Source organism: Panthera uncia, assembly GCF_023721935.1.
Source record: "Panthera uncia isolate 11264 chromosome A3 unlocalized genomic scaffold, Puncia_PCG_1.0 HiC_scaffold_11, whole genome shotgun sequence".
Classification (NCBI taxonomy): domain Eukaryota; kingdom Metazoa; phylum Chordata; class Mammalia; order Carnivora; family Felidae; genus Panthera; species Panthera uncia.
The window spans coordinates 30783920-30797336 of NW_026057578.1; the positions used below are offsets into that span (position 1 = coordinate 30783920).

Sequence of the window (13417 nt, forward strand, 5' to 3'; positions counted from 1 at the left end):
CAGCATTTATAGAAGTCTGCAGGCTGGCTAAGGAAACTGGATGATCTTAGTGAAAAGGTAAGGCATATCCTAGTTTATATTAGAAGTGTTGAGGAGTTGTGGTTAAGATCCCAGACTGTGTCTGTTTCCAGATCTCAGAATGAGGGTATAATAGTACCCACCTCCAAGTTAGTAAATATATGTAAAGTGCTTAGACCAGAGACTAGCTCAGATAATTGGCAGCCTTAGGCATTATTACGTTTAAAACAATGATAGCAATGGCCTGGGGAGACACACAATCTTTCCTTTTCAGAGTTTCAGGTAATTTCGAGGAATGGCTCATGATAAGTCCTTATCTTTAGGGCCAAACGTGCCACTCGGTTCTACAGTGAATTATATTAAAATCTCTGGTTGTTGGTTTTCACACTCAAACTACAAGATTTAATTGTAGATGTAGAAAATATGTTGAGCAGAGAATATGTGCTAGAAGCCTCGACGAAGTAAATAATATCGCGTGGTGTTGAGAGGATACAGATGCTCCCTTAACAAACAGGAAGTCAGAAAATACTGCCTGTAGTTTAGGGGCCAGGAAGTCAGAGATTTCTGTATGTGAAATTCAGAAATTTAAATAGGGGAAATTTTAAAAAAGTGCTGGCCAGAGAGTGGAGAGTGAGGAGGGCAGAAAGATGTTACAAGTGTGGGAACAGCCTCCTGTTTCATGGTGGGGCTGGTGGGAGGGGGGGCGGCTGTCGAGAAGGTAGCCAGCTATATGGGGTGTGGTTGTGCACTCAGCCGAGCACTAGGAAATGTAGGCCTCATCAGAGCTAGTCATAAATAGTTAAAAAAAAAATAGGTAAATTATGAAACATATTGCATAGAATTATGGAGATGACCTCTAGAAGAAGAGAAGTCAGAAGTCATTAAAAGCAGTTATTTTGGGGAATGGAGATAGGGATGGGAGAAACAAGGAAAACTTTCTTTTCTTTACAGTTTAAATTTGTAGTATTGTGTGCCTATATTACTTTGTAAGGATAAAAAGAACAAATGGCATTTTAGAGAACACCACCTCCGTTTACTCGGGAGTCGTTCAGTAAACACTTGAATGTCTGCTGTGTGCCAGGTACTAGGTATGGCTTATCTGCTGTTTAATTTCTTTTAGCTTATTAGTTAGTGGAGAACAAGTACTTAGGGGTTATTTTGGTGCCAGAAGTGATGAATGGCAGTGTTTTATAGACATCTGAGGTATTGTCATCTTAGGAGGTTGATTTCTACTTTGGTTTATTCCCTAGGTTCATTGTCCCCATCTCTTGCGTCATCTGTAATGACATTATGGCCTACATGTTTGGCTTCTTCTTTGGTCGGACCCCACTCATTAAGGTAAGTGGGTCACCCTAACATGAAACACCACTGTGAGGCAACGGTGAGGATCAGCTTGGCACAGAAGAAATCTCACTAGCGTGTATTTCTTCGTGTCATCTTGGAGAAAGTCTTGCAATAGTTTAGTCTCAAGAGAAAAGCCAGACTAAGACATTTGACAACTATTCAGAAAGGAAGAACAAGTTCCTAGAGAAGATAATTGTATAGACTATACAGGCACACTTTGGGGGCTCTGATCTGAATTTGAGTGTTGTTATTTAATTAGTATACTATTTTATAATATAATTAAATTATTTGAGTGACTAATTGGGACAGAAAGGAAACTGAGGGATATCAGGCTGGGAACAAGGAAACCAAGCTTGGGGTTATTTTTAGAAAGGGAGGTGGTTAACAGAATGAAGGTTTTTTTGTTTATTTTTTGTTTGTTTGTTTTAACAGTAGGGAGGTTTTAAACAAGTAATCATTGTTCCAAAGCCAGTTATCAAAATGACCTTTGTTAAGATTTGCTCTCTGTCCGTAGCTGTCCCCGAAGAAGACCTGGGAAGGCTTCATTGGGGGCTTCTTTGCTACAGTGGTGTTTGGCCTTCTGGTAGGTGGTGGTTTCCCGCTGGGTGGGAGAGGGCACAGAGACCTCAGCCCACCTTCAAAGCTTGTCCAGGGCTAGAGAGCTTGTCTCCCGAGGCCAAGGACCCTGTCCCACTGAATGGTAACCTTGCCCTGCAAGGGGCATGAGCCTGGCATGCTCCGTAAGTGGCCCGGGCAGAGCCAGCTGTCCTTTATCTGCCAGATTCCAAACAGGGTCTCGGCAGTTGAGCAGGGCCGTGTGAACCTGTACTCCCCCATGTCAAGGCACGGTGACACTCAGCAGGTAGCGTTCTTGTCACTTGATATTTCAAGATCAAGTGATTGGCAGCTAAGAGTAGGAGGTGAGGCGAGCCATGCCACTCTGGCCAAGGTTCTCTCCCATTTGTGCCCTGCCTGTGGGTGGTTGATCTTCCCACCCTTTCTGGAGCATTCCCTGCTTCTGACCATCAGGCCAGCCTCTCTCCTTTCTTCAGAGGTGTCCAGCCATCCTCCAGTACTGATTCCCTTACTTCATTATTCTTCTTCCTTTTTCCTCTGGACTGACTGTCTCTCACTATATCGCTCCCTGCCAACCTGCCTCCCGTTTGAATTAAATTAAGAGATGCTGAGAAAAAGGGACCGTAGCTTCCCTGAATGGGGGGAATCTTCTTGTAGTTCTTTGCCCAGATTCCTTCAGGTCTGTCCTGGATTTTGGCCTGGATGTTGGGGTAAGTATGTGTGAAGCCTCAGCAGGCCGTGAACCTCTTTTAAAATTTTTTCCCAGATTCTGGCAAAATACTCACGTGGGGAAATATGAACCTCTGATTTAGTGCACAGCTTGCAGCGAGCAGGCTAGGCGCTGTGAGGGACACAGCCAGGCCCCGTGTCTGCCACCCAGGCAGGATGACTGGGACTGGTCTCCTCTGCCCGTCTCTGCTCTTCATCCTCAGCTGTCCTATGTGATGTCCGGGTACAGATGCTTTGTCTGCCCCGTGGAGTACAACAATGACACCAACAGCTTCACTGTGGACTGTGAGCCCTCGGACCTCTTCCGTCTGCAGGAGTACAACATTCCTGAGGTGATCCGGTCGGTCATTGGCTTGGTACGTGCCATTCACATGGGGCAAGCTATCCCTGGTTAGATAGTGACCACTCCCTCAAAACAACAACAACAACAACAACAGCAACAACAACCACCTAGCTTCCTCCCTCCACAACGCTGCAAGCCCCAGGACAGAGAATTGTTCAGGTCAGTTCAGGCTGAAAGCAGAAGGAGACACTTCATCTGACTTCTATTCATTTAGACCAGTGGTTCTCAAACTGTGCTCTGTGGATCCTTGGGGGACCCTGAGATCCTTTCAGGGGGCCCGTGAAGTCACGATTATTTCCATAACAATATAATGACATTATTTGCCTGTTTACGTTGTTGAAATTTGCTGTGAATGGTAGGGTACACAAGCAGTGATGGGTAAACTCGCCTGGCGCATTAGTATGAGTGGGGGTTCTGGCCCCGAACTGGACTGAGTCATTGGATTCTTCGTGCCACACACACGCAGTGAGAATAAGAGAGTTCCTCCGAAGAGTGTCTTTGATGAAACAGTAAAACTATTCATTTTATTAAATCCTGACCCTTGAATACATATCTTTCTAATACTCTTGTGTATGAAAAGGATGCATAAAAGATTTCTGGTAAATACTGAAGTACAGCGTTTACCTAAAGGAAAGCACGCGTGCGCCTGTTTGAGATATGAGCTCAACTAGCTGCTGTTTTATAGGGACATCATTTTTACTTGAAAAGTCCGACAAGCTATGGTTTTTGAGACCTGTGTATTTGACAAACATTTTCCTTGAAGATGACGAAAGTGAGTCTGTCACTCGAAGGAAAACACCTAACGGTGATTGTTACCAATGATAAAATTCACCTGCCAAGTGAAAATTAGTATTTTGGAAAGTGTAATAGGGTTTCCACCAGAGCTCTTAACACTTCATAGCTTTGCTGATGAGAGTTGTGGTGATTCTTTGTAAGATTTTTATAGTGATTTTAACATATGATGACTTTAACATAATGATGTTTTGACATTATATATAGCAAAATGTGTCCACATTTGGAAGATTTACATAACTTAGTGAACTATTGTTTCCTAAATAGTCAGTGCATGGTATTACAGCAGTCACGTGTGGGTAAAAGGTCCATTCAAAGTTCAAGACAGACCAATGGATTCTAATGCTAAGAGTACAAAAATTTCATTCCTGGATCTCAAATTCGACAAATTTTTAAGAAACTACCATTTGTCAAGTTTTGGTGCAGTATCAGAGGAGAATACCCATAAGCATCTGAAAGACAGTGCTAAAATACTCTTCCTTTTTTCCTTTTTTTTTCTTATTTAAAAAAAAATTTAATGTCTTTATTTTTGAGAGAGAGAGAGAGAGAGAGAGAGAGAGTGAGTGGGGGAGGGCAGAGAGAGAGGGAGACAGAATCCGAAGCAGGCTCCAGGCTCTGAGCTGTCAGCACAGAGCCTGACATGGGGTTCAAACTCACAAACTGTGAGATCATGACCTGAGCCAAAGTTGGACGCTCAACCAACTGAGCCACCCAGGCGCCCCTACTCTTCCTTTTTTTCAACTACCTAATTTGTGTAAGGCCGGACTTTCTCCGCATATGTCAGCCAAAACATATTGCAACAGACTGAATGTATGATACTTAATGTCCTCCATTAAGTCAAATATTCGAGATTTACAAACACAAAATCCACTTTTCTTACTCATTTTGATTTTGGAGGGAAAATATAGTTCATTTGATAAAGAGTTATTTATGTCAACAAGGCATCTTGACTGATTTTCCCTTGTTCTTCTCAGACAACAGTCTGGATGTACCCCTTCCAGATCCACAGCATCGCCCTGTCCACTTTTGCCTCGCTCATCGGCCCCTTTGGAGGATTCTTTGCAAGTGGATTCAAACGAGCCTTTAAAATCAAAGTAGGAAAATCGTCTTCCCTATTCTTCTGTCTCCCAGCCCAGTCTCCTGTCCCACCCCATCAACCACCGCCCCTTCAAAATACCAGGCTATAAACCCTGACTGTTAATGTGTGCTTTCCTTCACTCGTGCATGAGATTTAGGTAGGTTAAATAAAAATACATTGCTTTCCAAGAAAATTCAGTATAGTTTTGACCCTTGAATAATGCAGGGGTTAGAGGCACTGACATTCCCCCCTACCACATCCTCCCATGTACTAGAAAACTCACATGTAACTGTTGACCAGAAGAATTATTGGTTGATTCACACCTGTTTTGTATGTTATATGTATTATATACTGTATTCGTACAATAAAGCAAGCCAGAGAAAAGAAAATGTGATTAAGAAAATCATAAGGAAGAGAGAATACATTTATATTCCTGTACTATATTTACTGAAGAAAATGATGTGTAAGTGGACCCTTGTAGTTCAGACCCCTGTTGTTCAAGAGTCAACTGTAGTTGGATTTTCAGTTTATTTGTTAATATACCTTGTATCTTTCTTCAAAAGAAACATTTTATAGTAAGATTGTGTGGTATTATACCCTCAGCATTTGGGTCCATACTTCTTACTTTCTGTTGCCCTCAGCTACTCAGGATAGTAGCTGGACACTGAGGTGGGACCACAGGGCAGGGTTTGATCTTGGCCTAGCCCATACTTACCAGTCCTTCCCCTGCCTCTAACAGGACTTTGCCAATACCATTCCCGGCCATGGCGGCATCATGGATCGCTTTGACTGCCAGTATCTGATGGCCACCTTTGTCAACGTGTACATTGCCAGTTTTATCAGGTACGATGCCTTTCCATCTGAAGCCAGTTGTTGGATTTTTGAGTGTGGTGAACATCTGGGATTTTAGCTACACCTCAGTTGAAGTGAAAAGCATCCCAAATATGAATGCAGTTTTCAGTTGCTGCTCTTAATGGATTCTTTGAGGCCCCCTGCCCTCCATGAGTAGAGAATCCACAGGGAACAGCAGCTATTTGTATAATCAGGCCCTAGAAGCTGCTGAGTCCCCCCACTCAGAGCTGTTTCCTCACGTTCTCCTCCAGGGGCCCGAACCCAAGCAAGCTGATTCAGCAGTTCCTGACCTTGCGTCCAGATCAACAACTGCACATCTTCAACACCCTCAGATCTCACCTGGCTGACAAGGGGATGCTGACAGCCGGCACAGAGGATGAATAGGGGCCCCAGGGCCGAGAGAGCAAGAGTGAGCAGAGCGAGGGGCAGGGCCCCAAGGCAAGCCCCACTGGTGTGTCTCAGACTATGACAAGGCTTCAACTCACTGGTGTTTTGTTTTTGTTTTTGTTTTTGTTTTTTTGTAGAGTGTTTTTTATTTGTGGGATTTAAAAACAATCTGTATATATACAGTCTATGTGCTTATGATTTGGGTTGTGGGTAAACCATAGCTTTGAGTTGGAAAGAAGTCACAAGGGTAAGACCATTTGGGTCTTTTATACAAAAGTTTTAACCTGGAAGGCAGTGTTGTGCCCACCTGGGGTGGTTCTGCTGGGTACTTCTAGCTCCCAAGCCAGAGCTTCTGTTTCGGTGCTCCATCAGAGAGTGGAGACGTTCGTCTGTGTCTGACCGGTTCAGAGGACCCCCTGCCTGCCTTGTAGCTGCCCCCCCAGCAGGGAAGAGGTGCACAGCTTGGATGCCTTTGCTACCCAAGAGCTTTCACATGGGCGTCTTGAAAACACCTGCGCTGGAGTGACGGGACGGTTGCCTTCTGTAGGCTGGAGGGACACAAGCTTATTAATCAGAGGAGCATCCTGCCCACAAAGCCCTGGGGAGCCTGAGCTGTGCGTTACGAGAAGGATTCACCTTACTTCATCACAGACTGAATGAAAGAAGGCTTCGTTTGATTTTTTTTTTTTTTTTCCCAGAAAGCACGAGAAATTATTTATAATAGTCTGAAAAAATACACTGTAATATCTCAAGTGTATGCAGTAGAATGTACTGTAACTGAGCCCTCTCCCACAGGCTGTAGGCTCTGGTGGCTCTGACTAGCTGTGTCTGTTCAGGGACGATGCTGTTCACGTTTGGGCTATAGACTTGTTGCTGCTGAATCCTTTCTGGGGGCTTTCCTGTTAGGGAGCAGGGGGGCTTCCTGTTCACGCACCCTTAGCCTGACCGACCACCCACGTAGCTGCTGTGTTGTGTATATACTACTCTTAAGGCAAATGTGTATCTGTGTGTGTGTGTGGTTTAAAAATCACTTATCCCTTGCGGTGATTTCAGTTGTACCATGACTTCTCCACTGAAACCACAGAATCCTGCTTACAGCTCTGGAAACCTAATCCGATTAGAGGTTTGACTCTTCTGAAGATTCAGTGCACATTTTTTTTTTTTTAATATAATGTGACCAGTTTAAATGTAGTGTGTATTTCGTTGAGGGACCTTTTTCCTTTTAAACTGTGATTTATTTTTTTTTCCCCTGCCTGATTATAGGAGTGAGGTTGACTTTGGGAAGACAAGTTCTTTGTTAGGACAGCAAGCAGGGGAGAATGGGAGAGAGAACTTGGTGCCCAAAGGTGTTTGCTTATTCTGTGCCACGGCTGTTCTCATTGCCAAATGCAGTGCAGAGACCCGCTTCAGCACCTTGGTCTGCGGCCGGTTCATTCTGTTTCTGTTTAAATCAGCCCTCCTGCTTCCCTGAAAGCTCACAGTCCGCCCAGATGGCTGCCATGTGCAGCACAGGGCAGGCCTCCCTCAACATTGCAGCTCTCAGTCACTACGTGACTTTTTCTTCTGAGCGTGTACTTCTGTTTCAGCACATGGCTTTTCTTTTAAAGGTCCAAGGCCCCCTTAAAAACAAAATGTGTTTTTGCTTGGGGTTTCTGTTGTGGCTCTGTGACCCTGGGCAGGACATAGCACTCTCCGGGGCCTCGTTTTCGGAGCTCTCTCCTAAGTCCAGTATTCTGTGATTTCTGGCTGAGCAAGTTCTTGTCACCAGAGGCTACTTATGGGTATCGAGTGATGTCCTGGGCACCCAAAAAGCAACAGCTTTCAGGCCATTTCTAAATGCTGGTCCTTGAGATGAGTCAGTATCTCACCCACAAATCTTAGTGGAGGTAATTAGTAACAAGTCCAGTTTTCACATTGAAGAATGAACTTGGTTCCTGAGACCAGAGACAGAAGGGGTAGTCTCTGTTGCCTTATTGTGGGCATATGGCGGGGTGCTTGGTGGCTGGGGCCTAGCAACTCCTGAATAAGGCCATCTTTGGGATCGAGGTGACTGGCACATTCCTTTGTGGAAGTGGTCACCAAGTGGGGAGGGTCCTGGCGTCCCAGGAAGCTGAAGCTGGGTGCTCATGAGAGCTCTCAGCAAGAAGCCCAGAGGGTCAGCTCGGGTTTTATCTTCTGATTTCCCCACGTGCTTTCAGGTCAAGTAAGAGGAGCTTCCTAGCCTAGTAGCTGGGAAAGCGACACCACCTCGTGTGTATTTATCTATATCTATATATATGCACATTGTTTTTCTTTCTCCCATTTATTGAAGATATTTCACTGTACAGACGAGATTCAAAAGACTATTTTAACATATACCTGTGCATTCTTAATGAATGGTATAACTTGCTTCAGATCCATTTTTTGTGTGAGAAATAAAATGTGGCTGAAACTGTATGCTCTCCCTTGTGACTTCAGTTTCTTACTTCTGTGTGTGGATGTGTTTCCTACTTGTTTTGCTTCATAAATATCATGCAGTCCTTATGTCAAGATTTTTCTTTTCTTTTCTTTTCTTTTCTTCTTTCTTTCTTTCTTTCTTTCTTTCTTTCTTTCTTTCTTAATGTTTATTTATTTTTGAGAGAGAGAAAGAGAGAGAAACAGAGCATGAGCAGGGGAGGGGCAGAGAGAGAGAGGGAGACAGAATCGAAAGCAGGCTCCAGGCTCCGAGGTGTCAGCACAGAGCCTGATGCAGGGCTCAAACTCACAAACCATGAGATCACAACCTGAGCCAAAGTCAGATGCTCAACCGACTGAACCGCCCAGGTGCCCCAAGGTTTTTGTTTTCTGCTCTGAATCTTATAGGTTCTCACAGCAGCCTCCTGAGGGACCTCGGGCAAGAGTCCTGAGCGCCTTGCCTTTGAGGACGCTGAGGGCAAGAGCACGTGGAGCGCTTCCCCAGGGTCGTGGGGCAGAGGCAGACCTCACTCCAGCTTGCCAGGACAGGAATCAGCCCTAGTTCCACTTGCTTTTGTGAAAGTGGTGTAGGTGTGCCTGAAATTCCAAGAATTCTGGAATATTCGTTCCTCAAGCCGAGGAGGTCAGCCTGTGCACCAAGTTGGAGCTTCCCCAGGGAGCTGACGGACACGCTGTCAAGGAGAGCAGGGCGCATCTGCAGAGGGCCGGGCCTGAGCCGCCTCCCTGTGAGCCCTACTTGTGACCGCTCATGGGACACCTGGGTCTTTCCCCTTTACGAGCGGGCGCACCTAACTGCCACCCCTAACTGCCCTCAGCATGGGGAAAGTCCACGGCAGCCTGGGTCCTGTTTATGTTTATTATTATTTGCCTGTTTCATGTTCTGAGCATATTAGTAGCTATTGTGTAATCATATTTAAAACATATTACTCTTAGTGTTTTCCATAGTGTTTTCTGGGTTTCTAATTCTGCAGTGTATGTTTGAAATTAGTGTCTCTTTTACTTGTAGAAGGGGTGAAATGTAACATTTAACTTTGCCCAGGTGGACTTTGAAGTCACTCTTATGGTATTTATTTTTCCCCAGTGGGCTTCTTCTCCTGTAACTTGATTCATATTTTTGGAATCTTCCTGTATGATATATTTTAAAGGCGATTAAACAGACCCTGTGATTTGAGTCTAAGCGAGTTGCTGAGTTGGCCAGAGGCTGATCCGAATGGATCCTTGAATTCAGATCTTCAGTGTGTCCATGAGGTCCCAGCAGGCTCAGAAGCACCCTGGATGTTGATGGCGGTGGGCAGGGGAGGATGTGAATGGCTCAGGGCAAAGAGCGGCACTGCTTGGAAAATTAACAATGGCCTTGCTCCATAAGGAGCCTGCCTTAGGTCAGTTTCTAGGCAAGTAGAATTTTGTTTCTCTGCCAGATGTGATCTGTCCTTGCTGGAACCTCTTCCTGTGCTCATCATATCTTAGGCACTGTCAGTCTTCGGAGTAGCAGTCTGTGCCCGCCTTGCTTGCGCATTGTGATGATGTGCTGAATAAGGGTGGAGTGGGGAGGGGTTTGGTTTCACCTGGTCCCAGGGTTCCTGTTCCTCCAAAGTCAGGGTGGGGAGGAAAGGCTAGAGGAGGATGTCCAGGTGGCTGTCTAGACACATCACAAGAAAATAAGCGTGGACCCACTCACTGTGCTTGTCTGCAGCAGGGGCTGTGACAGCAGCCAGAACAGACCTCCCACTCCCTGCAGAGAGGGGCTAATTCTTGGGCAGTCTCGTTATTCTGTCCTTGTCTTGGTGAAAACAAACTTCCCTTTCCCTCGATCGATCTCCAGTTGACCAGTTTCCAGTTTTTGAAGAGATTTGCCACTCCCACTGCTTGACTAGGTTTCCCTTGTTGAGGGAGGGCCTGATGGCCTAATCTACAGAGGGTGCTGCAGTTTGGACCAAGTGGTGGTGAGTGAAAGGTCTCTTCTGGGCCCTGAAGGATCTGTGAAGGATCTGTGAAGGCCCTGGAGGATCTGTGAAGGCCTGAAGGATCAAGGATCTGTGAAATTCTCGAGCCAAGGGAATGACGGTAACAGGACTACCAATTGACCTTTGTTTCCTGGGTGTTGGTGGGGAATGGAGACCAGACTCAAAGGCCCGTTGTATTTAAATAATGGCCTCTCCCCTTCAGTTACCCAAAGAAGGAGTGATTATGACAGGAATCAGGAGAACAAGGTTGTGGAAGTGTTTAGTAAGCAGCTGCTGTGACAGCTGCTGATCCTGGCTTGCCCTCACGCCCTCCCGGACCTGTGTTTGCCAGACCTGGCACTTCCTCCCTCATTGTTGCATTGGATGGACCCAGGCTGCTTTTTTCTGTAGAGAAGTGGGGTCTAAACTGGGGAGAAGGGCCCTCTGGACATTAGGCTGAAGATGCCTCTGTGTCGGTCTCCAGGCATTAGGCAGGGCCTAGCTCCTTACAGCCTCCTGGGGGCTTTACCTATACGTAGCGCTCAGACGGATTAGCTGGGCTTAGTCCCCTGGTGATTCTGTTCCGGGAGAAATTGTATCTGATATCGTCCGCATCACTGTCTTTGTCCTTGGCTCCTGGAACACGTCTATTTCACATCTCCATTAGGTTCATGTACTGGGCTTGCCGCCTTTGTGCCTAGAAACGCCAGAATAGGAAGGGAGTTCTAGCGGGCAGAATGTGCATACCTGTTCTTAAAAGACGCCCTTCGTGTGCTGTTTCGTTTAAATCCTCCATACACAGAGCACCGTGTTCCTGCCTTAAGTCACACTAGCTGGGTGCCTGGGGACTGGTTAGAAAGGGGAAGAGCTGAGCAGACATCAGGGCCAATAAAACTAGAGGACTTGGAGCCAAGAGAACAGGTGAGGGACAGGACACAGAGAGCTGCTGTTGTCCAGCCAGAGGACAGCCGAGAGACCACAGGAGCCAAGGAGAGGCCAGGAGTCCTGCAGCTGAGGGCAGACTGACAGAGGCCGGCTGTGTGTTTTGTGGGTGCAGGGGTCAGGAACAGGGCTCAGAAGCCCATCCGGGGAGAGGCAAAGCTCATGGATTGTGGACTACCTTCTGGAGCTGATGCTGATGCCAAATTTTAATTTTTATTGATGTTTATACTTTCCAGGAGAGGAGGGGAAGATCAAAGTGGTAGAGGAAAGAGTCCCCTCTGTTGAAGCCCTGGGAGCCCTGTGCCGTTGGGTGAGTTGGGCACAGCTATGGGCCTCCTCCTCAATTCTGTCTATTCTGAGGATCTGTTTCAGGGTAAAGTTCCCCCAAACAGAAGTGGCCTCCCTTGGGGAGTGCCAGGCAGTCACATGTTGCCTATCACTGCCTGTGTCTGAGCCACGCAGAGGTTAGCCCATATATACCCTGCCCCCTCAGGGTCACTTTCTCTGCTCCTCTTGTGTGGGTGAGATTTGGTATTCTTGCATGGATATACAGGGTATTGACATTCGGTTTTCTTGACCTCAAACACGGGTGACCTTGGAGCAGCTCTTGGGCGTGTGTGGAGCCCACCTGACAGTCCTAGGGCCTCTCCCAATAGGTGTGAGCCCATGTGCTGCCGCCGTGCCCTTTACCCAACTTAGTGGTTCACAGTCCATGTGTGTTAGCCACCGCTGACCTTTCTCCGCGTGCTGTCTGATCCCTGTTGAACAATACACGTAGATTCTTTTCCAGCACGGTTCCACAACATGATATATTGCCCATTGGGAAGTATTTACCTTATTTATATACCTGAGTGTTCCTGTTACACAAATAAACATCTATTAAATTCTGTGTCACTTGTGGTTTCTGTTGGGGGAGGAGTGCCTGTTGAAGACCAGGGGTGCAGCAGGGGCGGATGCACTTGGCTCGAGCTGGGGGGGGGCTGGTTGTGTGGAACCAGCGTCCCTTCCCAGGATGCTGCCAACAACTGCCTGCTTCTAGAGACACTCTGCCCTTGGCCTTCACAACCTGCTCTCCTGGCTTTCCTCAGGCTTCCTCAGCTTCTCCTCCACGCCACCTTTTTTTTTTTTTTTTTAATGTTTGTTTATTTCGAGAGAGAAACAGTGAACAGGGGAGAGGCAAAAAGAGAAGGTGAGAGAGAATCCCAAACGGGCTTGTCGGTGCAGAGCCCAACGCGGGGCCTGATCCCATGAACTGTGGGGGTTATGACTGAGCTGAAACCAAGAGTCAGTCGCCTAACCAACCGAGCCACCCAGGCGCCCCTCCTCAGCCACTTTTCTGAGTACCTTCTTCCGCCCGTCCCTCAGATGGTGGCATTCTGTCCCAGGCCCTCTTCCCCTCCAACTGAACTCCGTCCTGGGTATTCTCCCCCACTCCCACGGCTCCCATTACCACACTCATCTCCACGATTCCCAAGTCCACATCGCTAGCCCACATGGGCTGTGAGGCCCCTTCATGTGGACTTCGCACGACCAAACCCAGACCCTGGCCCCTTTCCCACACCTGCCCCAGTCCAGTGTTCTGTTCCCCAGCCGGTAACTAGTGTTCTGTTTTCAGTAACCACAGCTGCCCATCCTACCTCCACCCTGCCTGCCAGCCAGCTTCCTGCGGTCTGGCCACCTCCACCAGTCAGGCTCTACCAGCCCACTCCGGCAGGGACAAGCTTTCTCAGGTGGGTGCTTTCCTGTGGCCTTAGGTCCAAGTTGAGGCTTGTTGGTGTGTTCCCAAGGCCATGCCCTCTGACCCCACACCTGGGCCCTGCTCTCTCATAACCGTGCTCCGTGCATGTCCCCGCTTTGTCCCAGGCACTCACTTCGTTGCCTTCATGCTGTATCCTCTGCCAGATTTCTCTTCCTCCTCCCCCGGCTCCCCCTGCCTGCCTAACCCCTACTTACCGTCCC

At 47.1% G+C, this 13417-nt stretch overlaps 1 protein-coding gene across 1 annotated transcript in view; it reads left to right on the top strand.

Annotated features, from left to right (window-relative positions):
- The window catches only part of CDS2 (CDP-diacylglycerol synthase 2), a 60189-nt gene extending 47928 nt beyond the window's left edge, over positions 1-12261 (top strand). Inside the window, exons 8-13 of the mRNA XM_049651098.1 lie at positions 1269-1356; positions 1877-1945; positions 2871-3023; positions 4777-4896; positions 5620-5723; positions 5984-12261. Of these exons, the coding sequence (XP_049507055.1) occupies positions 1269-1356; positions 1877-1945; positions 2871-3023; positions 4777-4896; positions 5620-5723; positions 5984-6116 (667 nt within the window). The 3' untranslated portion in view covers positions 6117-12261. The remainder of the gene's footprint in view (positions 1-1268; positions 1357-1876; positions 1946-2870; positions 3024-4776; positions 4897-5619; positions 5724-5983) is intronic.
- Positions 12262-13417: the final 1156 nt, after the last annotated feature.